Here is a 25,387-nt window from a genome sequence, read left to right on the forward strand (position 1 = left end):
CAAAGTTTCTTTTATAGAAAATATTCAAGAAAGCATTTGTTCCAGAAATTTTCCACGACTTTCTTGGTATTTTGTTAGTGGGAACCATTGAAAGCCTGGGTTTTCACTTGCAACCTTAATGAAAATTAAGTCAAATTAAATTCAATCAATTTATTTTTCTGGAGCCATTTTATTTTACAATCTGATAATCTTGGGTAAGTTCTCTTTATAGGGAGATTTTTCGCCTTTTTGGTTTCAAACAGCCCAAAGAGGAGTAGCCAAAGTTGGGAAAAGAAAAAGGGTTTTCAAACAGGAGCAGTTCTCTTTTCTTTTATGAATGATGACAACGAAGAATTTATTATTGAAGTACAGAAGAGAAACATAAGACCCAGATCTAACATAATCTTTCATTGTGAAGTATGGAGCAAAACTATGGTATCAAATGTCGGGCGGCCTGTTTCTATTACTGGAAGTGAAATTGTTAGACGATTTTACTACTGACTCTTGCACGAGAGAACAGCCACCAATTAAATAAATAAGACAAAATCTGCCAGAAGTGAGCCATATATAGGCTAGTGGTCGAGGATGAATAAGGAGAGCAAGCCATGTCACATGATCATCGCTGTAGTTTATAAACAAAAGGCGAAGATGCTTTGGAGAATTTGTTTCAAAGAAAGAGCATTTAACACATCAGTGACTTTGATTTTAATTTTACCTAAATGCCCTCAAAATAAGCTGATTTAATTAGAATATGATCAATGGGTGCCAATTAATCTACAGCCCAATTGGATACTAAATTACATTGTAACTAGATTAGCAGCTGGGGGCTGTGCTTTTCATTTTCTGCAGATTTTCCGCTGGGGAGAATGAAGAAAGAAAAAAGGAATCGGAGTTGGTTGTTTCTGTAGATTCTGATTCTACTCTTTTCACCAGTTTCTTTAGGTCAGAATGATATGCAATGCCTAAGAACAGACCCTAAATTTCCCAAACTCAAGAAATTGGATGCCAATTAGGGGTATAGTATTCTGAGGTACAACAAGCAAGGAGTGGGATCATGGAAATGTAAACACTCAATCATCATAATATAATCATGACAGGCACAACAAGCAAGCAGTGGGATCCCACATTTCTCTACCAGTGCAAAATAAGAGATGATGAGCACATACACCAAATGTTCACTGTATGCACTATAAACTCACTCATTCCCCATCAAAACCAGAATACAAGTTGATTTATCAGACCTTACGAAATACAGATCCTACTCATTCCCACACCCTTTTCAATTCTTTTTTCCTTGCTGCTGTTGCGTTTCCTTGTAATATCATACACTTAAATTCACTGGAATACCTTAGCCTTCTACTGGTACCAAAACATAGGTAATATACTAAAGAAGGCAGTTATATCAGCGTCCAAAAAATATAGCTTCAATCCCTGCCTAATCTCTCTTGGAACTGAGAGACTCAGAAGAGAGAAAACCAGCACAAAGTACTTGCTCTCCAACCATTCTCTGAACTCCTGCCGCTTTGCTTTTATATACAAGGGGAAGCCGCATTTGCCCAACTGGCAAAGAAAGCTGAGAAGGTGCCCATGCAGACCGGATGGTGGACGCCATAGGGCCCCAAGAAGACAGTTATGCTGACATGGAATGTATATTGGATAGGACCAAGGTCTAGCCAGTTGCTGATGTGGAGGCTGACATGGAAAGCGGTACAGTGACATTGTGGTCCATGTCAGCATCCATACAACTTCCATCATGGGGTCCGCCGTTGTGATCTTCCACTCCAGTGCTGCCAACTGGCTCTACCTGATTAATGACTGACTCTCTGTTGCCGGTCTGATTCGCAAAACCCTGCTGCTTGAGATACTGTTCCGTGGCCTCTTGGATCTTCATCAACATGCTGCCGGAATCTGCTACTGGCGATGGTTCTTCCTCCCTTTCCGGCTGGATGTTTAGATCAATGTTGCCTTTGAAAGGAGAAGACGATTTCTTCCTGATGAACTCTTCATCGACCCCCTCCACGGACACCATTTTCTCGCTCAGAATGCCATTACTCTCATTATTCTCCAGCTTTTCTTCTTCTTGCCCCAGCTTCTCTGGTGATTGGGGCTGCTGATTCTTCCGTGCAGACTCGGCCTCCTTTTCCGACTGGCGCTTCTCACGCCGCAACATGAGAGTGCGGAAGCGGCGCTTGACAGTCAGGCAAACATTGCATGTGCACGTCTGCTTGTGTTTGGGGCCTTTGCCACTCGGGGGCTGTATACAAACAATGCACGTGCAACCAGGCCGGTGGCGAGGATGCTTTGTTGTCGTTTGAGTTGAAGGAGAAAGGGGCTCACCCTCACCAAGAATTGCAAGGTTGGCGAGTGTGTCAAGACCTTCCGATGGGTCAACGATGCCCTTTTCTTTTTTGATCTTTATTCTCTTCGAAGAAGCTGCCACAATGTCATCATGACAAAGGATTTTAAATTTGTGTAGGAGGGGATTACCTTTTCTCATATCCTTCGTTGTGCCAATGAGATTGAGGGCAAAATATTCAAGGGTAGTGCCATGGGGATGATCTTTATGTGAGGGCAATATCAGCCCCAATGAAACTCTTCTTTTTTCCATGTATAATATCTCAGTTATTGTTTCAGATTAAAAAAATATAACAAAGTAGACATTATAACTTTATAGATTTCACAAATTAGAGCATTGGCATACTTGATAATAGATATGCATATATGTATAGCTGGTAAAGGTTCTCTTGTCGAGTCATGTTTTCTATGTTACAATTTTAGAACCACACGGTCAAGGATGGAAAAGTCCCACCCGTTAAATAGGTAGGGTTGTTTTGAAACGAACTGTGCAATAAAGCCTTGTTCCATTAGAAAATTGATGATTCTAGTCTCATGAGGTGTCAATAAGGTTCACATATGCACCTTTACTTGGCAATTCGTCCAACCATTCAGTTTCTACTTTCTCCATTCTTTTACTTAGCTATGAATGGAGAAGGTACCGTTAAAATGTGGAGGCTTTACATTTATATTATAGACTCTAAAAGGTATACTCACCATTTCGAGGGATAAGTTTTCTCCCATATAATTCACAAAAAGTTTTCTACCATCTAATTCACAAAAGTTTTCTACCATCTAATTCACAAAAAGTTTTCTCATGCACGAGGGCAAGTTGCTATTGCTAACTTGCTAAGCATGCATAACTTTGCCAATCAAGTTGTTCAGAAATTGTGTCACTTGATGAATGAATTACCAAATGCATTCACTATCAGACTATGTTCTTTTTCAAAAACATATATTTCTTCATGTTCTCCGCGCATCACAAACAAGCAACATAAACAAAATATGGTTTCAGTGGCGATTCAAGTTGTTTCATACCAGTATTAGGGGATAGTAGATTTTGAAGCTGTTCTGCTGTTATTTCCTGCGCCGATGAACACGAAGAACTGAAAACATAATAGAGATGGAAAGACATAATTAAAACTCCAATTGCTGCCTGATACATTGATTCTGTGCAGAACATTGTTAACAGTGATTATATACATTTCAGATTAAATAAAAAGAGTGTACTTTAAAACTCATGCAAATGCTACTAATAGTAAATGAAAGAAACCCTGCACATTTAGTAAATGAAAGAAAAAAAAATAGTAAATGAAAGATCCTCAATTACAAGATGTCAAGAAACCCTGCACAAACTAATGAGTCAAAATGATGCAGTACAAGATTAATTGATTTTTAATTAGAGGCAAACCATTGAGAATAAAGCTAAATGGGCAGGACAATGTAAAATTCCCAAGAGAGACAGAAACGTTAATTCGAAAAGCCAATTTACATGGCCTTCAATATCTAATTCACGAAAAATTTTCGAACTGTATCTTGGATTACAAAAGTGATGGAGGAAGACCAATAAGTGCATGTACCTTCCTGCAATGGCAAATATATACCTCCTTCAAAATGATAACAAGCTACAATCTACCCAATGTTTGAGACACTGGTCGTGTTTTACAGTTCCATAAAAGGCAAGAATAATTTTGGAGAGTGGATAACAAGCTACAATCTACAATCCACCACTACAAGAATAAGACTAGGAATCCAAATCCAAACTGTGACAGTCGGCTCCTTGTTCCAAGAAAGCCAAAGGCCAACTCTGAACTGTTTTTTTTTTCTTGTCTCTCTTTTTAAAATTTGGAGCAATTGCCTCTGAAATCTAGATTCAGGTTGGTATCCACTCTCCAAAATTGTGGATCAAGTCAAGCTTTCTCGTATTGCAAGATATATCTATACAAATGACAAGCATAAGACTTCAGATACCATAGCTTAGACAGAGACATGTGCCAACATCAGAAACGGCAACCGTTAAACACAAAATGTTGAGATGTCCCTATAACTATTATATAACACTGGAAAGAAACACAAGAAATATGAAAAAAAAGAGCTAAACCAAGGTTTTTCCTTAATAACAGTATAATGAGTCCAATGTTAACGTTAGGAACAAAATGGCGGTGGAACTCTCTTAATTTCAACAGCTTAGACAGGGACGTGTGCCAACATCAGAAACGGCAACCATTCCCTATAACTATTATATAACACTGGAAAGAAACACAAGAATTATGAAAAAAAAGCGCTAAACCAAGGTTTTTCCTTAATAACAGTATCATAAGTCCAATGTTAACATTAGGAAAAAAATGGTGATGGAACTCTCTTAATCTCATTAATTAGAAATTTAGGCTAAATCTCCCAAAAAGGATTGCATATATACATGACTAAAAGACTGAACGACTCCTTAATTACAAAACAATATGAAAGAATATAAACAGACTGATTGGCCCTTAAGAAAATAAAAAGGATTGACATGCTAACACCCAACAAGAATGTCCAATAAGCTTCAAAATTTCTTTAGGTGTCTTGTATATAGTTCAACAATGAATATGTATTTCACCATTCAAAAAAAAAAAGGTAATGAATCTGGATTTCAAATCCTAGAAAGGTAAATACATTGTGGTCTCAAGTCGAATTTTAATGCTAGAGTGCGGGTCATTTCACCTTTTGGGGTCCCCAGAGTTATCCGAACAGGTCCATCTCAAGGGCAGAAGAGCATCCACAGGCAGTTTGCGCCACTTAAAACAGTCCTCACACTGAGCCCATTGACTCCTTTCACTGACAGTGACAAACACAATGTTGGCATGAGTATATATCGCTGTTTGCGGGAGTATTACACTTAGTGATTAAATAAATATTTAAATGCATTTACATTTTTACATTGGAAAATCAATAAACACATGGCATGAAAGAAGAAACCTGAGATCTCAAACTTAAGAGATTACCCTGCATGGTCCGTCATGAAAATGGTGGGTTTCCCCAAAACTGGTGCTTCCTGTAAAAGATAGTCACATTGGTAGTACATAAGACGGTACCATCTACTATGTTGTAGCAGGCATAAGGGATTTCCTCACTTGACTAAGCATACTTAGAAAATAAAATTCTAATAAATAGAATAAAAAATTTATTTTTGAAATAGCAATGTCAAGGTTGATTAGATAATATCTGAACTCACTAAGCAACTAACATGGCATTGGAACTTTACAGCAGATGAGTGATCGTGACAGGTTATGAAATGAGTTCTGGCATGCCCTTATTCCCGAACATGCCACAACAACCTCCATAAATATAGGCTATCAAAAACTAACAGGGTTCTTCAACCCCATTCGCTGATTTAAATGGTCTTGGTTGCAAGATTTGATGACTCATTGCGGACTAAAAATGGCATGAGAATACGAGCAATCAACAATAACACCCAATAGCCATAAGTTATGACGAATCAAGAATATGTTCGAAACATTCTTTGATCTTTTAATTAACACAATTATTTTTCACTGCATACACCAAGAAGAATTTCTATAGTATGTAAAGATACAATATGTAGTTATTTTTTAAAAGGATTTCAGCCAGTTATTGGAGTTATCATTACTTTCATTTTCTTTTGGTTTCAAGATGTGCTCCAAACTAAAGCAAAATTTATCCAGTAAACAAGTACATCTGGACAAAAACTTTCTACATACACAAAGAACTAGAAATGTTTGTCATGAGGGCTACAACAGGGGGAAAAAGTAAAACATTGAAAGACAGGCAAGTTTATCCTTCAAAATATTTTGATTCTAACAATAATGTATTAACTTTCCATACCTCATATTCTTCAAATTCATGGCCTTCAATCACCACAATAGTAGGAACATGGTTAGGAGGAGGGCGGAGCAGAGCTTGAGCTTCTTCCCATGTCAGCTTGAGCTCTAAGGAATCCTCATTATCAATCCGTAGGCGTTTACTCTTGGAACCAAGGGTGCTGCCTTTTCTTTTAGTAGGAAGTGGGGAAGTCTTTGATCCAGCCCCTTCTTTTGGAATACATCCAGTCTTATCAAATTTAGACCAAGTATGAATTTGATCCGTTGGATGAACCTGGTTCTTTGATGAATGACTAGTTGATTCCGTACCACCCTTATAAGAACGAATAGGGGGAGTTGAAGCAGCTTCACTAGGTTTAAACTCTCCACTTGTAGATAAATCATTCCCAGTTTTATGGGCATGGATGTCCTGTAAAATGAAATGAGAAATTCAATAAAACAACCAAACTATAAAAATCACTCAACAATAAGTTGTTCTCATTTTTAAAAAATGCATAAACCGCAGAAGTATTGCATCCCAACAGTTAAGCCTTGACGGCAATACGCAACAATGCAAAAAGGGGCCACCCAGAACAAACTAGATGCTAAGCATGCAAGCCAATGAGGGTGTTACCTCTACTGCCACAAAAAGAGTTTAAGTGGCAGAAATAGTAGACCGATTTGATAGTATGCTAATAAACTTTAAGTTTAGCAGTATGTCAAACTTATGGTTTAGATTATGATGTAAACCGTGTCTTTAGGGTTAATACTAATTTAGGTCCTTCAAGAGTCAAGACTGTGCTGAGCAGTATAAGTACAGTCTCGGTGAACAATTTATGTGCAATGGAAGCACGTAAGCCACTCATAACATCAGTTCATTTAGTATACACTTTTTCTTTCTTTTATTAATGATACACTTTTATTTCTTTTTTCAATAATTAAATACTTCTTACATTAAATTGCAAACAACAATGTTCCTTCCCCATATGGAGTTCGGGACCCAAAGGCAATCATTGAGTGAACTGTATCACACCATTACTGCTGGGGTGGGGCTCGGTAGAACATGGGTCTCCAAAACTTGATGTCGTAGGTTCAAATCCTACAGAGCGTGATTTTGTTCTTGCAATGTCAAATCACAAGAAAATAGCTTCACTAATTAGTGATAGACATATATAATCATTTGCCTAATCATTATTTTTCTGTTCGCTTGAATATGACACTCCTTCATAAAGAAATACCATATCAAGCTAAATAGCTTCCCTAGCACAGGCCATACGGGTATTCCACTGCAGATTTGGAGCATATTAGATGCTTCCATACGCAGTTGATGCATATTCAACTGTAAGTTTATATTTTAAGTCGAAAAGATATGAAACAAATCCATGTTTGCAGAAAATAAAGATCAATTAGTAGCAAAATATCATGAAAAGTCCCATTTCCCATAATACATAGGTATCACAGTGGTACAACTCATGTTTCAAAGCATTCAAATGTAGATTTTCCGAAGTTCTCTTTATAATACCCAAGATTCCATGCACTGTGTCTGCTATTCTGTTTCCAAATAAGCATGTACTTTAGCCTTTAGGTAATTGAGTTGTGCTATAGAAAATTAAACTAGCAAGAAATATCTAAAATAATGGCTAACAATCCACATCAAATGCGAGTATGTAATTTTGACTAAGAAACGCAGCGAATACGTCACAGTAATTCTCCTCATATCCATACTCCATAACTGCAAGTTTTTTAACAGATAAAATGAGACAATACTCACCTGTTCAGATGAAATGCTTGAAGCCTTTCTGAATCCCATGACCAACTTTCCCTCCGGATCTATCCGACTAAACGTTACTGAAGAAACACAGCTAACTCTGAGTCCCAATTAAAGAGAAATCCATAATGCATTCATACATAGCAACCACGTGCATGATAACGGGCAGCAAAAAAACACTAGAAAAAACAATAAAGGAAAATAACAATCAATTCAGGTCAGGGTTACGTTTTTGGGTTCACCTAATTGACAAAGAAAATTTTATTATCAGCACTCATCTATAGTCATGGTTGTTCCATGTAGATGATTCTAGAAGAAAAAGAGTCGAATCTTTTTTCTTTTTTTTAAAATGAAGAAATTGTTAATAAAAAAAAGGATGAGAAAGAGAGGACTTAACTACAGTAAAAACATGTCTACAAGAAGATTCCGAGTGGAAAGACGGGTCAAACATAATCAATGCAGAAGTTGATTTGTCTAAACAGGGATGATATGGAAAAGAGTCCATTATGAAAGATACCACTCTAAACCATGATCCATCTATACTACCCACCAAATGAATCATTAAAAATAAAAATATAATTATAAAAACTACCCACCAAATGAACTGAAGAATGGGTAAATAAGCAACCCTATACCAGTTACAAAGTAAATAATCTCATCAACTTAAAAGAAGTATAAAATAAATAATAACACTTCCTAAGGAAGCTGGAATATTACCTGTGTCACCAGCTTGCAACTGCATTGACTGAATGCAAGGTGTAACACCCTCTAAAACATACATCCTGCTGTTATTGTTGGGCCAAAAACGAAATTGAAATACCCATTCCTTGCCTCTTGCATCCTGAACTCTTAAAGGTAGCCCTTCGGGCTGTGAAATTGTAGGGAAGTAGGCCTATACAAGAAGGATATACACATCACTACAATCACTTCTTCTGAATTCTAAAATAAAACTTATCATCATAGGAATCTCCTATCACTTCTGCATATAGACAAGTATGTTTTTATATAGAAGAGTACAACTAAAAAACATACAAAGCTGGGTGACACTCCCCAAAGAGATCTCATGCAAGACTGAGGCATGACGAGTAAACAGCCTTACCACCAGGACTGGTTATAGACCCATGTTATTTAGAGATTTATGTGATTCATTTTATTTAGATTTTATGTGATTCTAGCTCCCAATCTATACAAAAGATCTTAAGTTTAAGGACTAGGGGCCTGCTTGATTGCTGGATAATTTTCCGTGAGCAGAACTTATTCCAGAACAAGTGCTTATTTAGCATTTGTTGAACGGTCTCCAATAGAACAATCCTAACTTATGACCTTAACGACGAAATGAGGGCATCTGAAACTCTGGATGAGAGTGAAATTTCACTTACCCGGGGTAAAAATTAAAAAATTAAAAATCTTAAAACAAATCCTAAAACAGCCATATTTCATAAGAACTAACCAAAATACCCTCATCTCATAAAAATAGCCAAAATAGCTCCTATGTCATAAAAAATAACCAAAATATGCCTATTTTAGAAAATAACCAAAATACCCTCATCTGATAGAAAAATGACTAGCTCCTCCCTCCCTTCCTTCCCCCCCCCCCCCCACACACACACACATACACACCCACCCACCCACGCATCCCCACACACCATGGAAATGATCAAAATACCCTTACACAAAGTTTGCGTATCCACGTTAAGTTTGAGAAAAAATGACAAAAAATAAAAATAAGAAAATTTTTAAAATAATCATATAAAGAAAAAAAATCCTAGAATACCCCTATTTCATAGTAAATGGCAAAAATGCCCATAACTCATAGAAAATGACCAAACTACCCTAACCTCTTAGCAAATGACCAAAATATCCTTGTTTCATCAAAAATAACCAAAATACCCTTTTCCCCACTGAAAATGATCAAAATACGCATATACTGTCAAAAATCTTAAATAGGGACTATAAAAACATGGAATTGAAAGGGTACAAAAATTAACGGTTAATCTACAATGATGGCACTACATCCAAGGGCATCTTAGGACATTCGGTGATTAAAATTTGTGGCTTAAGCAGTAGATCATATATTACAGAAGCATCTGACATTTGAATGAACAATAATAGGAGCGACAAAATAAAAAAAGAAGAGAGAATCAGACATAGAAAAGCATGGCTAATGAGGTCACAACACCTATTGAGTGTCAGAATGCACACTTGATACTCTGCGAAAACACCATCTGATATAGTTCAATGCAATGCCTTCTATAATAAACAAAATACCAAATTTAACAGAACTCACACCACTTGACCGAAAAGTCCAAGTGTCCAACAATAAATAAGATCTACTTTCGGCAAATCTGAAGTTCAAACCATAAGGCTCACCTCTGCACATTTCTTGGGCAGTACCAAACGACCTATCCGGCCTGCATCACTTGCACTCAGCATTTTCTCAAATAAAGGAGTGATGACAGAATTCGAGCTTAGATATGGTCAAGGCTTATATTATAAATATGTGATAACTGATGAACTATTACTACAAACAGAAAAATAAATCAGTTCGAAGCATATCACATAAAAACAATTAAATACAAGAAACTGAGTTCAGAACCACAAAAATCTTTCTTACTTTGATTATGATTATTATTATAAGATCATTTTGTATTTAAATTCCATAATATCAAAAGATTAAATAAATAGCAATATATACGGATACTCTCCAGATATTTGCTGTAGCTCTTGATCAGTGATTCTTGGCCAGTACCGAGGGAGTAACTGATTTCGACCCCGAGCCTCCCCTCGTGGTCTTCCATTGCGAATTTGAGTTTGAAATTCTCCGGAAGAGTCTGTTCCATTGTTAGGGTTAGCAAAGAATTGCTTTGCCAAAGGAGGTAGAGGCATTTGTTGCTTTGCCAGAGCTCCAGAAACCCTCAATTTATCTTTGGTCTCATTCAGCGATGTAAAGGATGTGGCGGGGCCAAAGAGTGGATATGAAGAATCATCCTTTGGAGTAGATTGCTTCCGTGAAATATGTAAACCCGGACTCAAATGTGTCTCAAAGTTAATACCAGGGACAGAGTTGTTCAAACCAGGCTCAGCAGCCGCTGATTTTCTAATATCAGAAGAATCATTTTCACCGGTGAGGTTGGCTGAATTTTGCTTGACATCTCCATTCCCTTCTCTATGAAATGTACTTAAAGTAGTTATGGCATCAATACCAATATTCCCATTAGCAAACTTTAGGCTTCCAGAAGGTGCTGGATCTTCACTTCTCTTCCCCTCCTGGGAAGAGGCAGATGGGCGTTCACCAGAAATTAGTCTGTCAATGCTAATTGGTTTGTCAATTTCGTAAGGCATCCGTGGATACAGTTCAGAATGAGCAGTAGAACTATTCCATAAATTGGAGGACTGTCGCCACTGTCCAGGAACCGGATTTGATCCAGTAATCTGACTCCAACTTTTGACAGAGATGTCTTTCAGCCTCTCAGGTAGAGGCACTGGAAGGAATAAAGAAGATGGCCATTTTTGGTTTGATGCCTGAAAACAACAACCAGCCAGCATTATGGTGACGAACAAAACATTGTAAAACAATCAGTCTGGGACAAGAAAAAAAAAAGGTGATTTCCAATGAAATAAATTGATTTGATGGAAAAGCTTATGACGATTTAGATGAAAAATTGTACCATGAGAATAGAAAATTTATGCTAAAAGAGTAACTGCTTGAAGGGTGTAGAGCAAACAAATTCTTAAGAAAAGCTTTGAAAAATGATCTCCAACATCATGATTTTACATGCTTGGGAAGAAAAAAACACTAAAATGGTGCAAGAAATATGGCAATAATGTGTGTGTGTGTGTGTGTGTGTGTGTGTGTGTGTGTGTGAGAGAGAGAGAGAGAGAGAGAGAGAGAGAGAGAGAGAGAGAGAGAGAGAGAGAGAGAGTTTCAAAATGGGGAGTAAACACGGAAATTTTGCTGTAAATTTCTTCTTCTCCTACCTATTTTCTGCACTGTATTTTGTAATATTCAACGATACCAGTTATATAGCAATATTAAGAAATGTAAAATTGTGTAAATTTTGGTAAATCAAATATAAGATATGAGACTGTGTCATATTTTATATTAAAAGTCTATCAAATATAAAATATGAGACAGTTAACTGTTTTTTTTTTAAATAAGGCTACCTACTTAACTATGACTACACTAAAAATTCAAACACTATATAAGTATGCCAATGTGCGTCAATCAACTACATTGATTTGTTAATAGCTTCTGGAATATCGTCTCTACTCATCTTCTCAATACACTATAAATAGATGGGGAATTATAAAACATGAAGCCCAAGCAAAATGCCATTTTTTGCTCAGGCAATCAAACGGAACCACCCAGCCTCATCATTTTCTAGTATAGATTGTGCATTTTCTTGGCCCTACCATTGATGGGCCATGCCCATCAAACAGTCCCAACCATCCAACTGGGGCGTAGAAACGGACAATTAGGAAAATTTAGCTGGCGATCCACATTCAATGGGAAGTAGCGCATGCATCAGATGGATAGGATCATATAATGAGGAACGTTTTAGGACATGATCCATACACAGTGAGGCCTGCTCGTTTAACAGTACAGATTATCAAGCCATACTTGTAAGTTTCCTGAGAAAAAAACATTATTTTTCTCAGGTTGGACATTTTTTTTTACAGACGGCGATGTCTGGTTTTACACTACGAGCACTAAAAAGGCAACAGTTGAATAAGAATCACATTCTATGCATGTACACGGAAGAAAAAGACAGTCAATGTGCATCATAAAATATCCTTACCATAACAAAACTTTTCCTAGCACATGCCATGCACTCAATTCCTCCAGCATCCAGAAGCACAAACGTGTGGACTGACACAATACATCCACAGTGCACACGCTGCAGAATGAGATTTCACATCAGAAGTTCCAAAGCTTTTAATTAAATTTTGAAAGGTAAGGAGGCACTATTCCCTAGTAATACTTTGATTAGATGAAGAGCTAATGCAACAACGCAAATAGCTTGAGAAAAACAAAAATTTGTTGAAAGTTGATTTCAAATTTTCTCACCTTGGCACATGATTCACAATTCCTCCAGCCAGGTGCATTTGAGTGAAAATTCTCACAATACCTCACGTCCTCATATGCAGAACTATGGTCACATACAAAAGAAATGCAGAGATCAATTAGACACACCCCAACCTTGACAACATAACTGCTGCCTGGAATAGAACAAGAATATTGGCCAAAAAAGAAGCCCAAAGTAAAATCCAGCTACTGGCAATTCAAAAAAAATTCAGATACCAAGAGTCTTCCTAATAAAATCATAACATTTTACATACAAGAATATGAGTGCATAAATTAGTTATTCTCCTGAATTCCTGAAGTTTATGAGGATCCTTTCCCAAATATAAAAAAGCCATTGATCTAGAAGTTCTAAAGCTTCAATACATAACGTAAGAAAATAAAAGTTATTTCCAAGAATAAGTAACAGCAGAAAAAGGCAAAAAAAGGAGGAAAACCTCCTTTATGCAGTAAATCCACAGCAACTAATCCCCTAGCTTCTTCTTCCACCTCTTCTTGTTATTCTTCTTTTTTATATTATTAACAATAAGAGTGATACAAGAATAAAAAGATCCATGATAGAGAAACAAAACAGAAAAGCAAGAGAGTAGGGAACGGACAACACACCATCAAAGATCCAAAACAAAAAGTTTGTCCCATTTCCTTCCCTAGCAAGCCACCCACCATCTCATTGGAGCTCCTAGAAATATGTTAACTGAGCTTAAAATAAACAAACTATGCAACGAAACAGCCTCCAACAAATAGTAGCCCTCACCCCTTGTTAGTATGGTAAGGTCGCTCGTTGCTTGTTATTCTGCTTGACAGCTAACTCATGAGCAAAGCCACATTTTACCGCCCTTCATGCTGCATGAGTGAATCTTCATTAGAAACCGGCTCTATTGATGGATGGATATTGCCCCTCACTCTACCATGAGAACAAAGAAAGTTGCACTATCTCCTTGATGCTGCACTTCGGTGGTATATTTGGATGGATAGCAAACCCGCCTTCATCCCATTGCTTGGTAAGCCTCTCATTGCCCTATTTGCTATTTGACAAGGGTGTCTTAGGCCCCACCGAGGTTGCGGCAGCAGCTTCTATGAAAAAAGTGCACAGCTGCCTTGTTTGATAGGCTCCCCTGCCTTTGTCACATCTCCCCCATCAGCCACAGCTACCTGACTATTTTTGTGGTAGTGCCTCTTGATTCTCAATTCCTAGCTAGTCTTCTCTTCCTATGCCTATAGGAGGTAACTTCTCTGAGAAAGAGAATCAAGGGAGTCAGACCTCGACAGCTATGTTCGGGTAGCAATTCTATTTGTTCTTCGCCACCTTGGGTGGTGGGTCTTGTATCCATTTAGTTTGGGATTCGGGTTTTCATGTACAAATACAAGCAATCTTTAACTACAGGTACACATGATCATTTTTGTATTACAATAAAGAAGGATTTTGGATGACAAGGAAGCAAAAGCAAGAGAACAATCTCAACTTCTTGTCACAGTGAAGTAGAGGCAGGCCACCGATTATGGTAGAAGGGCCTCAAGTTTTGAACTGATAAACGAATCCACCGATCATGACATTGTTTTTCCTCGAGTGAGGATCATTCTGCAACTAGTTCAAAACTTTAAATCAGGAAAAAGTGTCAAGGACAGAGGAGAGGTCGAGTGTTGCCCGGTCAGGTGCAGGGTTGTTGGTGTTGACCCTTGCCTCCTTAGATGGAACAGATCCACCAGATGGAACTCAGCTCCCATCGAGATTCATGACTTGGTTGAGAATAACATCCTTGAAGCTAGTAAGGTATTGGGCCTCTCCTTCGTTGGCCTGGAAGGGAAGGCCAAGGACATTCTCCTGATGGCAAAATTTTGGGACAAACAGCCGAATCTCAATCCCAGAACAATCAACGGTACTAAATCTAGTAAATTAGTGAGAAAACTAGCGCAAGTCCATTCCAATGTTAACTATGATGGCTCCTCCTCAAGTTGTCAATTGGTGTGTGGTAGACCCAGAAGCAGCAGACCAGCAGTAGAGGAAGTGAGGGTGGGATCTTCAGCTTGCGGTTATTCCATGAAGATTCTCAGCTAGAATGCCCAGGTTTTGGGTAACCGCAAGACAAAAGTCCATGTCAAGGATATGTTATTTCAACATAAACCCTCAGTCTTCAGCATTCAGGAAATGAAGCTGGCAGGCCTTATGCGGTTCTGAGAGACTTGGGTTGTAAGTTGACCTTCAGATGTTCCTCGATTGATTCGATTGGGGCAGCAGAAGGGACTTTAGTAGCTAGAGATGAGGCGCAGTTTGTTCTGGTTGAAAAGGTCATTGGTCGTTTCGGATTTGGTGTGGCTTAGGAGGCTTGTGGGAATTAGCATTGGGCCTTTTAGCCAGTCTATGGGCCAAATCTTGCATCCCTTCACAGTTCCTTATGGGAAGAGCAAGATTAGATTTGATGGAGATGGCAGATTCCTTGGTGTGTCAGAGGCGACTTCAACGGTACTCACTTTATTGGTGAACGAAATGGTAATTTTTGGATTTCTCATGCATGTTTGCATTTTCCAAGTTTGTGGGCAGAAATGCCTTAGTGGATTTTCCTTCATCGGGTGCATGATTTACTTGGGAAAGGAATAAAAGCAAAAGTAAACTTGACATATTTCTAATCTGCCCTCGATGGATTTCTCAGTTTCCTAGTGTTATAAAGAATGTTGAGTCCAAACATATTTTAGACCATTTGTCCATTCTTTTGGACCCAAGATCAAGATCATGGAGACCTCCATCGTTTTACTTTGATCTTGCTTGGCTTGAAGAACCAAAAATGATTGTGAAATTAGTTGGTTGGTGGGCAGAGACCGATGTTCATAGGTCAATTGATGTTAGATTGAGCAAAAACTCAAATTTATTAACGCTAAGTTTAGGTGGTAGGGTTTGGTGACCGTTGCCGCTCCCGGATGCCTCATTTTGTGTCGTCAAATTGGTGTGCAATTTTGGTCAATGGTTCTCCATGTGGCTTCTTCAAGACTACCGGTGCCTCCGGGAAAGGAACCCCATGTCTCCCATGGTCTTCAAAATCATGGCTGAGTTACTTAGTAGGATGATTAACAAGGCTAGGACGGGCGGCCACATATAGGGTTTTAGCGTGGGCTCCCCAGGTTGGAGTCAACTAATTACAGTACGTTGGCGACACCCTATTATAGCTGAGCGGAAGAGGAGGAAGTCAAAAAATCTTGAGATTGTTCTTCATTGTTGTGAAGAGATATCATGCCAAAGTATGAAACTTTTCTAAATCTGTATTGATTGGGTCCTCCTAAGTGAGGAGGAAAACGCTAGGTTTGACCATGTCACAAATGTCGTTCTCGGGAATTTCTCGACAAGGAAAAATCTCGGGATATATTAATTTTTATTAATTTTTTCGGGTTTATATTGGGAAATTAACGGTTAAATTAAATTATTTAAAAAATATATAAAAATATTAAATTTAAGAAAAAATATAAAATAAAAATATCGTAAAAATATCGGGATAGTATTGCGATATTATCGGGATATTTTATGATAAGGACGAAAATATCGCTATATTTTTAAAATCACGGGATTAGTTCGGGATTTTGTCGTTTTATCAAAATCTTGTGAAAAAAACGCTATATTTTCAAAATATTGGAGATATTTGTGACATAGGGTTTGACAGATTGCTTGGTTGTAGGATGGATTCTATTCGTAACTCTTATCTTGATCTTTCGATTTGTGTCCATCGACCTTGCGAAAACATTTGGGGCCCGGCCATATAAAAAGTGAAGAGGCAGCTTTCTTTGTGGAAGAAGTCTCATTTCTTTAGGATGCAGTTTAACACTGACAAGTTTGATTCTCACTGATCTTCTTCTGTACTAGATGTCTCTCTTTCGATGCCGCATGGTGTGATCAATCGACCCAATTAGCTTCAAAGGAATTTCTTGTGGAACAATAAAAAGGATTGCAAGAAGTTCACTTAGTTAGCTGGGCTGAGGTTTATAGCCCAAAGGGAGGGGGGCTTGGTTTTAGGAATCTCAAAAGTGTGAATTAAGCAATACTTGGAAAGTAATTGTGGAGATTTGAAAATGAGGTGGTTTGGAAAGCACAGTTCCGCATGGACTTCTTTGAAAATAAGGTTGGTTTGGTTATGTGCCTTCATGTTTAAGCTGGGCTAAATCTTTATCATAAGAAATGGTGCAGACAAAAGGATTTGGATTTGGCCAACTGATGGGAAGTTTTCAGACCCTTCTCTCTATCACTTGGCCCCGACTGCTTCTCTCTACCCGAATAAAAGGATATGGAGAGTTCCAATTCCTCCTTGGCTTTGTGCTTTCTAATGGACAGCCAGACTGGATAAGATCTCGATGATCGACCACTTTCGAAGTCGTAATAAAATTATAGTAAATACTCAGTGCATTTTATGCCTCAGTTCATGTATCTGATCATCTTTCATTTTCTTGATGCAGAAGATGACTTGCTTAACATGACCGTTGGGTAGAGGGCAAGCTACCCTTGGACATGTGCCGAATCTTCAAGGGCTCTTCTAGAGCCCTCATTGTTAATTTCTCAATTCTCCACCAGATGGCATCCCTGACTTGCGCAATATTTCTAAGTCATCTATTAGGCACTTCTGGGCCGAGGTCATGTTGAGCTGGTCGGAGATGGATAACCCTTCTCTTAGGTAGTCTCCTATGCGTTCTTTAAGCTAAACTTTATTGGTTATAGTGTGGAAAACCCGAGCCCCGTCAGTATTTGATAGCAGGGCCTGCTCTGCAGCACTGAGAATTGGAACCGATCGGCCTTATGAGGGTTTGCATTCCATTGGAACCACCAGAGGGGTTCTCCTTCCATTTGGAATAAAGATAAGAGGAACCTTCATTTCTTTATAATTTTGATGGAGCCAGGAAAAAAACTTGGCGCAGTAAGTCCATCCACTCAGTTCTCTTGATCCACCATATTTGGAAACTTGCAACTAAGTAAACTTTGTTTAGACAGATCTGCCGGAAGAAATTGATATAGAGCCTCGTTGCCATCCGAACCTACGGTGGAAAAGCCTCTTTGCTGCCCCAGGTTTCATCTTCCACCACCATGAAAACCATCTCTATCTAGTCCCTAACAGATGCTTCTAATTTTTCTACTTTCTTCCATTTTGATTTCATATGCATATTTTTTGTCATAACAAGATCGAACCCGCTCTGATATCAATAGATAAGTAAATGCAAGGAGAACCCAAAAAAAAGAGAGACGAAAAGTGGTTTGTTTGGGAGAACCAGTCCCTCATACAAGAGCACGAAAATTGGTTAAAATCCATAAAAGCTAAGAACACATATACTGACTACAACGACATCAACTTCTAGCATATAGTTAGGGCTCAACAATCACAAAGCAACAGAATAAAAAGAACCATGAAATAACTAAGTGCCTATTCAGGACTCCTAATCCACAAGCACACCTCAGGAACTAACACCTGGAACTTCAAATAAACCGAAAAAAAAATAATTCTACAGAAATAATGATCACTAAAGAAAATTACACATAAAAAAAAAAAAAAACACTACGCATAGCTCCAACCAGCCAAATTTCACAGAAACAGATCCCAACACCTCAAAACACTTCCAATTACACGAACTACAAAAAAAGATTCAAAACAAATCACGATCACGAAACAAATTTTTTTAAAAAAAAATGAAAAAGTAAGAGAAAAATCTGATACCCGCAGAGATCGCAGAGCTCAGCAAACTCTCCAGTCCGAAGCCTCCATCCCTTCCTCCAACACTCCGATTTCGTCACTTTGCAGTCCGGATTGAAACAGATCTTAGAAGAAGAAGACGAAGACATACCCTTTCTCGAAGAAGAAGAAGAAAACAAAACAAAAAAAGAAACCCTAGAATAGATCTCGAAAGAGAGAAAGGGTAAGAGAAAAGGGGAACGTGCGGGGATTTGTAATCATGAAAGAGGGGGGGCGGGTTTGGTGGTTTTGGAGGAGAAATAAAAGAAAGGAGGCTTTAAAACAGGACGTGGGTTGATGCCTTTGTTTTAGTCGTTGTGAGTGCGAAATGAATGAATTTGGTCTGTCTCTCCTCTCTTTCTTTCTTGCCTGCTTTTGTCGATTTCTCATATCAAATCTGCATGGCATGTAATGCTCCGTCCACGCATTCCACACCACCCCCTTTTGGACTTTTTTAGGTTTGGTTTGCTTCCTTTGGACGCTTTTCTCGTTTGAGGAGGAGTATAGTTAGACTTAGACATGCTTAGAAGTTAATTAGGTTGCACTTTCCTCAATTGAAATTTTTCCTACCGTTACTCGCGCGTCTCACTTCACTCTATCTTATACACACATGGCACGTATCTTTTAACATAATTTATAGGGATTTCCTAGGGGCTGGCTGTTGGATGAGAGAACAGCCACATAGGCTCACTTTTCAACAGATTTTGTCTTATTCATTTAATTCATCCCATGTGGCCTCATGTCCAAAATGCCTAATTTATATTTTCTAAGACCGTATTGTACAGTTGACGTTCATATAATGGAAACCTCTATAGGTCAGAGGGTTGGTATCATCCTATGGAAATTATTTTGGGGGCATAACCTATTTGCATTTTTATAGATCGAACGGCTAGGATCATCATATGGAAATGATTGTTTGGGCATAACCCATTGTCACCAATCAAATGAACGGTTTAGATCGTCCTATGGTGTGGATCATATAGAACTTCTTAAAAAATACTGGACTATCTGAGCTTACGCAGTATAAAAACTCATCTTTTAATACTTTTTTTTTTAATTTCAAAGAGGGGATTTGCTGGGGAATAATGCAAAAAGGCATTTCGCAGCTAATGGTTGCGTTTGAGAGCAGCCACGTCAGATGAATTAGATGAATAAGACAAAATCTGTTGAAAAGTGAGGCTATGAGAGTGATAGGAAGGCAACTGAATTGGAGTCACTTTTATGCTCCTTCCTAATTCCTAAAAGACACTTATTGGGCCCCACTGATGTTTTGTTTATTTTATCCCATCCGTTGATCCAAATGGCAACCATAAGTCTGACCAAATGCTATTGAGAAGGCCATTCATCTATAAAGACTCGTTTAGGGATGGAGGTCGACTTCTATAAAGGCTCAGCCATTAAGAAGTGTGCCAAATTGGTCCTGTTATCATAAAAAAGGAAAGAGCGCGCGTGAGACTAGATACTTGCCTTGGAAAATGAAGAGAAACAAAACAAGAGGTAAAGCAAATAAATGTGAGACGTCATGAAAACAAAAGGGGGAAGTAACATTACACACCCACCTTTATCATATTCCCTTTCATTTATTTTATACTTCTTTTTTAGGATTCATCCAATGAGAACACTCAAGGTAGTTAGGTAGGGACCTCCATGTTGATGTTAGGTTTGCCTCATTATATTGCCATGAACTCGCCTACTTAAGAATTTGGATGTACGGAAATAAATGCAGAATTTTTTAACTTTGTAACTGTTAGGCCTAAAATCGGTAACAGGTTATGGTAGGGCTGGGTGGTCCGAGCTAACGAGCCACGACTGAGGTGCTGGTTGAGTCCTGCACTGCACAAGAGTACAGACAAGAAAGAAAAGGGTCAGAGGACCAACCCGGAGTGATACTCCGGACGGGCGCTTCGACACTCAAGTCAGTATGAGCAGGAGTGTAGAGCAATGTCAGAGCAAAAGCTTAGAGTTTTGGTTCTCAGATTTTCCAGGACCTCACCTTAGCACAAGTGAAGGCTATTTATAGTGATTCTGAGCCACCTGTCTAGGACAGGTGGTAGTTCTGAGCCAGGTGGTGGCCTCTGTATGGACCAGGTTTCATACCTAAGGAGGGCAGGTGGAAGTCCCTGATTGGTCCAGGTGTCACACCTAGTGGAGACAGGTGTTGGCCTTCCAACGGTCCTTGTGAGGGCCACGTGCCAGAAGCTAATTGGATGCTGAGTTCGGACCCCTCAGTGCTGAGTCCGGATTGCTGAGTCCGGATTCCCTCAGTGCTGAGTCCGGATTGCTGAGTCCGGATTCCCTCAGTGCTGAGTCCGGACCCTATCAGTTGCCCCCTGGTTCTTCAAGCCATGAAAGTGGCTAGAAGAAGCAAAGAGAAGGTAAAGACAGCGTCGGGCCAGCCTTAAGACCTCCAGGCAGCTGAGGCCGGGCTCAGACCCAGCTAGGAGAAATAGTGGCTGGACAGGAGACTCCTGGCGCCCTGGCCTGGCCTTGGCGTTTGGCCTGAAGGAGTACGGCCGGGCAGAAGGCATTCGACTATCCAGCACGGCTGAATTTTTGACCAGAGGCCTGGGCGGCCAGGGGTCCTAGACGTCCTTGGTTCAGGAAGTCATGTGGTCCTGCTCGGCTAAGGCTGTGAACGGCCAGCCGGGCAGGCCTTTGCCGGTGAAACTTTTTGTCGCCTAGCGCTTTTGTCGTCTAGCGAACGTGCCATATCCTGTCCGGACAGCCGGACAGGTCTTTTGTCGTCTAGCGCTTTTGTCGTCTAGCGAACGCGCCATATCCTGTCCGGACAGCCGGACAGGTCTTTTGTCTCTCGAATGCGCCATATCCTGTCCGGACAGCCGGACAGGTCTTTTGTCGTCTAGCGCTTTTGTCGTCTAGCGAACGCGCCATATCCTGTCCGGACAGCCGGACAGGTCTTTTGTCGTCTAGCGCTTTTGTCGTCTAGCGAACGCGCCATATCCTGTCCGGACAGCCGGACAGGTCTTTTGTCGTCTAGCGCTTTTGTCGTCTAGCGAACGCGCCATATCCTGTCCGGACAGCCGGACAGGTCCTTTGTCTTTTGAATGCGCCATATCCTGTCCGGACAGCCGGACAGGTCTTTTGTCGTCTAGCGCTTTTGTCGTCTAGCGAACGCGCCATATCCTGTCCGGACAGCCGGACAGGTCTTTCGTCTCTTGAATTATCCTGTCCGGACAGCCGGACAGGTCTTTATCCTCTTATTATGCTGTCCGGACAGCCGGACAGGTCCTTTGTCTTTTGAATGCGCCATATCCTGTCCGGACAGCCGGACAGGTCTTTTGTCGTCTAGCGCTTTGGGACCTGTGCCTTGTATTTAATGCAGGCGGCGCATTTAATGCGAGCGGCGCATTTAATGCGGAAGGCGACGTGGAGCACTCCGGCTGGCGGAAATGGGCGGGATTTTTCCCGCTCTTCCCAGCTTCTCTATAAATACAGAAGTTTACTCTTCATTTCTTACTTTTCATCTTTTACTCTCCTCCTCTTCTGTTCGGCTGCTCAAGTTTTCTGCCCGCTTCGGATCAGTGAGCCCGGAGGTCCTCGTCCAACACTCCAGTTCGGTAATCTTTTTTAGCTTTTAGCCTTTCTTTTCTTTTTTTCCTTTTTATGTCTAGCACTAGTTCGGAGACGGACTCCAGTTCAAAGGAGTCCGGCTCGACCAGTACCGCATCGGGGTCCGAGGCATCGGAGAGGGCGGTTCCGGCCTCACCTATAGAGGAGGCCGGTGTTGAGGGCGAAGAGCTAGTGATCATAATAGACGAGGAGAGCGGTGAGGAAATGAGTGTGGACTTAGACACAATCCCGGCCTGTGGGGACGGACCGGACCGGGTAGAAACCAGCGACGATGATGAGGACGTCGAAGCGGCAGTCCCTCAATCGTCGCGCATGCCAGTCGAGGTGATAGCGGAGGCACAGATGGAAGCCAACCCGCAGTATAACATCGGGGCCCTATACGAGGTGAACCATCTGTGGCCGAACAGGCTTCAGATCGTCAGGGACAAATACTGTATTCCTAGCCGGTACATTCTGAGGGCGGCTGTCGAAGGGGATCGGGCCAGCAACGATAGCGCAGACCTCTGCGTGTATGAGGAGGCCTTTCGGGCCGGGCTTAGGCTCCCCTTCCACCCCTTCTTTGCGGATGCACTGAATTACTACGGGCTGGCAGTTACACAGGTCGTCCCGAACTCTTGGAGAACACTGATCGGCTTCTTGTACCTTCTTGAAGTCCGGCTCCGTAGGAACCCCACCGTGCCCGTCTTCAGGATGTGTGCGCACCTGAAGAGGCATAAGGACGGCGGCTGGATCTACATTAGCCAGAGGCCTGAAATGAAAATGATCACTGGGATACCTTCTTCCATTCACACATGGAAGAACAGGTTCTTCTATGTAAGGGACACCGCGCCGGGCTCGCAGTGGCCGTTCTCATTACAATGGAGAACGCCGGACACTCGCCGCCTTAGTAAAAAACCAGCTCTCGAGGACTATGACCATATGACCTTCGCTCTGATCAAAGAAGAGCTCAAGCGAGGTCCAGTACACTGCTCAGAGTTCGAAGAAGAGGCCGAGCTGGTCGCACTCGGGGTCAGTCGTGCGACGCCGGCACGTACGTAGATACTATAGGATAACATTTATTTTTCTGAAGTGTTTTTCAACTTTCATGTTTCTGACTGCGCTCCGTTCTCTTTTGCAGAAATGGTGAAGCAGATGTCCCTTTTGGACAGAATCAAGCAGTCCTCGGGCGCGTCCCCAGCGCAGGAGCAGCCCCAAACAAAGGGCAAGAAGAGGAAGGTGCCGGAGTCGACCCCGCCGATGGTCGCGCTGGCTAAGCCTCTTAAAAGCAGCCGGGCGACGCATAAGCTTGCCCTATCGAGCCGGGCAGACACCACGGGTCAGAGCTCCAAGTCCGGAGCGGCGACAGGGTCAAAGCACGGCGGGGCAGTACTGGGTATGCCGGCTACTGCATCGGTTGGAGGCGACAACGTCTTCCGCCCGAACTGGGCCGTGCAGAAAACGGACACCGGCCTGGGGGATACCCGGGTGGCCACAGAGTTGATGTACAAGGGCGTCCTCGCACGCGACCGGCTAGCAGTCGAAAAAGAGGTGCCGGAGACCTGCGAAGCGGCAATCAGCTCCGCCCTCTATCAACTCCAGGTCTACTCAAGGGATATGGCCAAGAAGCGATATCTCTTCTCTGAGACAATCACAAGGATCGAGTCCGAAAAGGCCCAGCTCCAGAAGGAGAACGGCGAGCTCAATGAAGCCGTCCAGATCAAAGAGGCCGAGCTCAACAGCTTACAGGACGAACTGCAGAGGGTCAAAAACCAGGCCGTGCAGGATCTCCTAAGTGCGGCTGAGAGGGCCGGAAGGAAGGAGAAGGCGGCCGTGGAGAAGGCCGTGAAGGAAACTGAGGAGAGGAAGGAGGCCCAGCACTTCGACTTAGGCCTCCAGGCCTACAGGGCGGGTTTCCTTCTCTGCTCCGAGCAGGTGAAGAAGATTCACCCCGACATCTCCTTGGACGGGCTAACCGTCCCGTATGCACCTCCAGAGGATGAGGAAGATGAGGAGGAAGACGAACCGGACTCCTCCCGGCCTATTGAGGTAGATGCGGAGGTGACTGTGGCCGCCGTCTCCTCGGTGGAGGGTGGCGAGCTTGCAGCCCTCACTCCCGCAGAGGTCGTCACCGAGGTGGTGGCCGACGAGGAGGCCTGAGCAGCAGCCTTCTTTCTTTTTTGATGATACGTTTTTTGTTTGCACAGTTGGTAACGCCTATTCTTTGTAAGCCAGCTCGGCGAAGAGAGCAATTTTGTAATACGAATACGAATACTGAATACAAATACATTTTTGTTCAACTGTCTGTACAGCATTCTTATTTTTTGTACGTATTATTTCTGTGCTGCATCGAGAACCGAGCTGGGATTATTTGAAGTTGGTTTCCACTGCGGGCGTCCTGGCTGGAACTGATCTCCAAGCCACTAGGAAGAGCCGGAGTGCACCACTGCTGCTCGTCCTAAGTCTGCGAGAACCGAGCTGGAAGCTTGGTACTCAAACACTTAGGAAATATTTGAAGGTGGTTTCCACTGCGGGCGTCCTGGCTGGAACTGATCTCCAAGCCACTAGGATGAGCCGGAGTGCACCACTGCTGCTCGTCCTAAGTCTGCGAGAACCGAGCTGGAAGCTTGGTACTCAAACACTTAGGAAATATTTGAAGGTGGTTTCCACTGCGGGCGTCCTGGCTGGAACTGATCTCCAAGCCACTAGGATGAGCCGGAGTGCACCACTGCTGCTCATCCTAAGTCTGCGAGAACCGAACTGGAAGCTTGGTACTCAAACACTTAGGAAATATTTGAAGGTGGTTTCCACTGCGGGCGTCCTGGCTGGAACTGATCTCCAAGCCACTAGGATGAGCCGGAATGCACCACTGCTGCTCGTCCTAAGTCTGCGAGAACCGAGCTGGAAGCTTGGTACTCAAACACTTAGGAAATATTTGAAGGTGGTTTCCACTGCGGGCGTCCTGGCTGGAACTGATCTCCAAGCCACTAGGATGAGCCGGAGTGCACCACTGCTGCTCGTCCTAAGTCTGCGAGAACCGAGCTGGAAGCTTGGTACTCAAACACTTAGGAAATATTTGAAGGTGGTTTCCACTGCGGGCGTCCTGGCTGGAACTGATCTCCAAGCCGCTAGGATGAGCCGG

General features: G+C 41.5%; 1 protein-coding gene across 1 annotated transcript; it reads right to left on the minus strand.

The window, feature by feature from the left end:
* Positions 1-1,040: 1,040 nt before the first annotated feature.
* Positions 1,041-19,161, minus strand: LOC143883855 (B3 domain-containing protein Os07g0563300-like). The gene is made up of 12 exons (XM_077387176.1): positions 18,664-19,161; positions 12,968-13,049; positions 12,699-12,797; positions 10,601-11,421; positions 10,270-10,366; positions 8,617-8,791; positions 7,903-7,979; positions 6,157-6,561; positions 5,298-5,347; positions 5,017-5,130; positions 3,352-3,419; positions 1,041-2,412 (listed from the first exon to the last, which is right to left on the minus strand). Exons 1-12 carry the CDS (start codon positions 18,786-18,788, stop codon positions 1,649-1,651), a joined length of 2,877 nt encoding a protein of 958 aa, XP_077243291.1. The 5' UTR covers positions 18,789-19,161; the 3' UTR covers positions 1,041-1,648.
* Between the last annotated feature and the right edge of the window lie 6,226 nt (positions 19,162-25,387).

This window comes from Tasmannia lanceolata, unplaced genomic scaffold (genome assembly GCF_043159265.1).
Source record: "Tasmannia lanceolata isolate RefF3 unplaced genomic scaffold, GAP_Taslan_0.1 ptg000008l, whole genome shotgun sequence".
Taxonomy (NCBI): Eukaryota; Viridiplantae; Streptophyta; class Magnoliopsida; order Canellales; family Winteraceae; genus Tasmannia; species Tasmannia lanceolata.

Bases quoted from the DNA above. Each gene is read 5' to 3' on its own strand.
- LOC143883855 (XM_077387176.1), bottom strand. From the start codon at position 18,788: ATGTCTTCGTCTTCTTCTTCTAAGATCTGTTTCAATCCGGACTGCAAA. The intron at 11,422-12,698 runs GTAAGGATATTT...TGTTGTTTTCAG, and splicing joins CTAGGAAAAGTTTTGTTATG to GCATCAAACCAAAAATGGCC. The intron at 5,348-6,156 runs GTATGGAAAGTT...TATCTTTTACAG, and splicing joins ATGAATTTGAAGAATATGAG to GAAGCACCAGTTTTGGGGAA.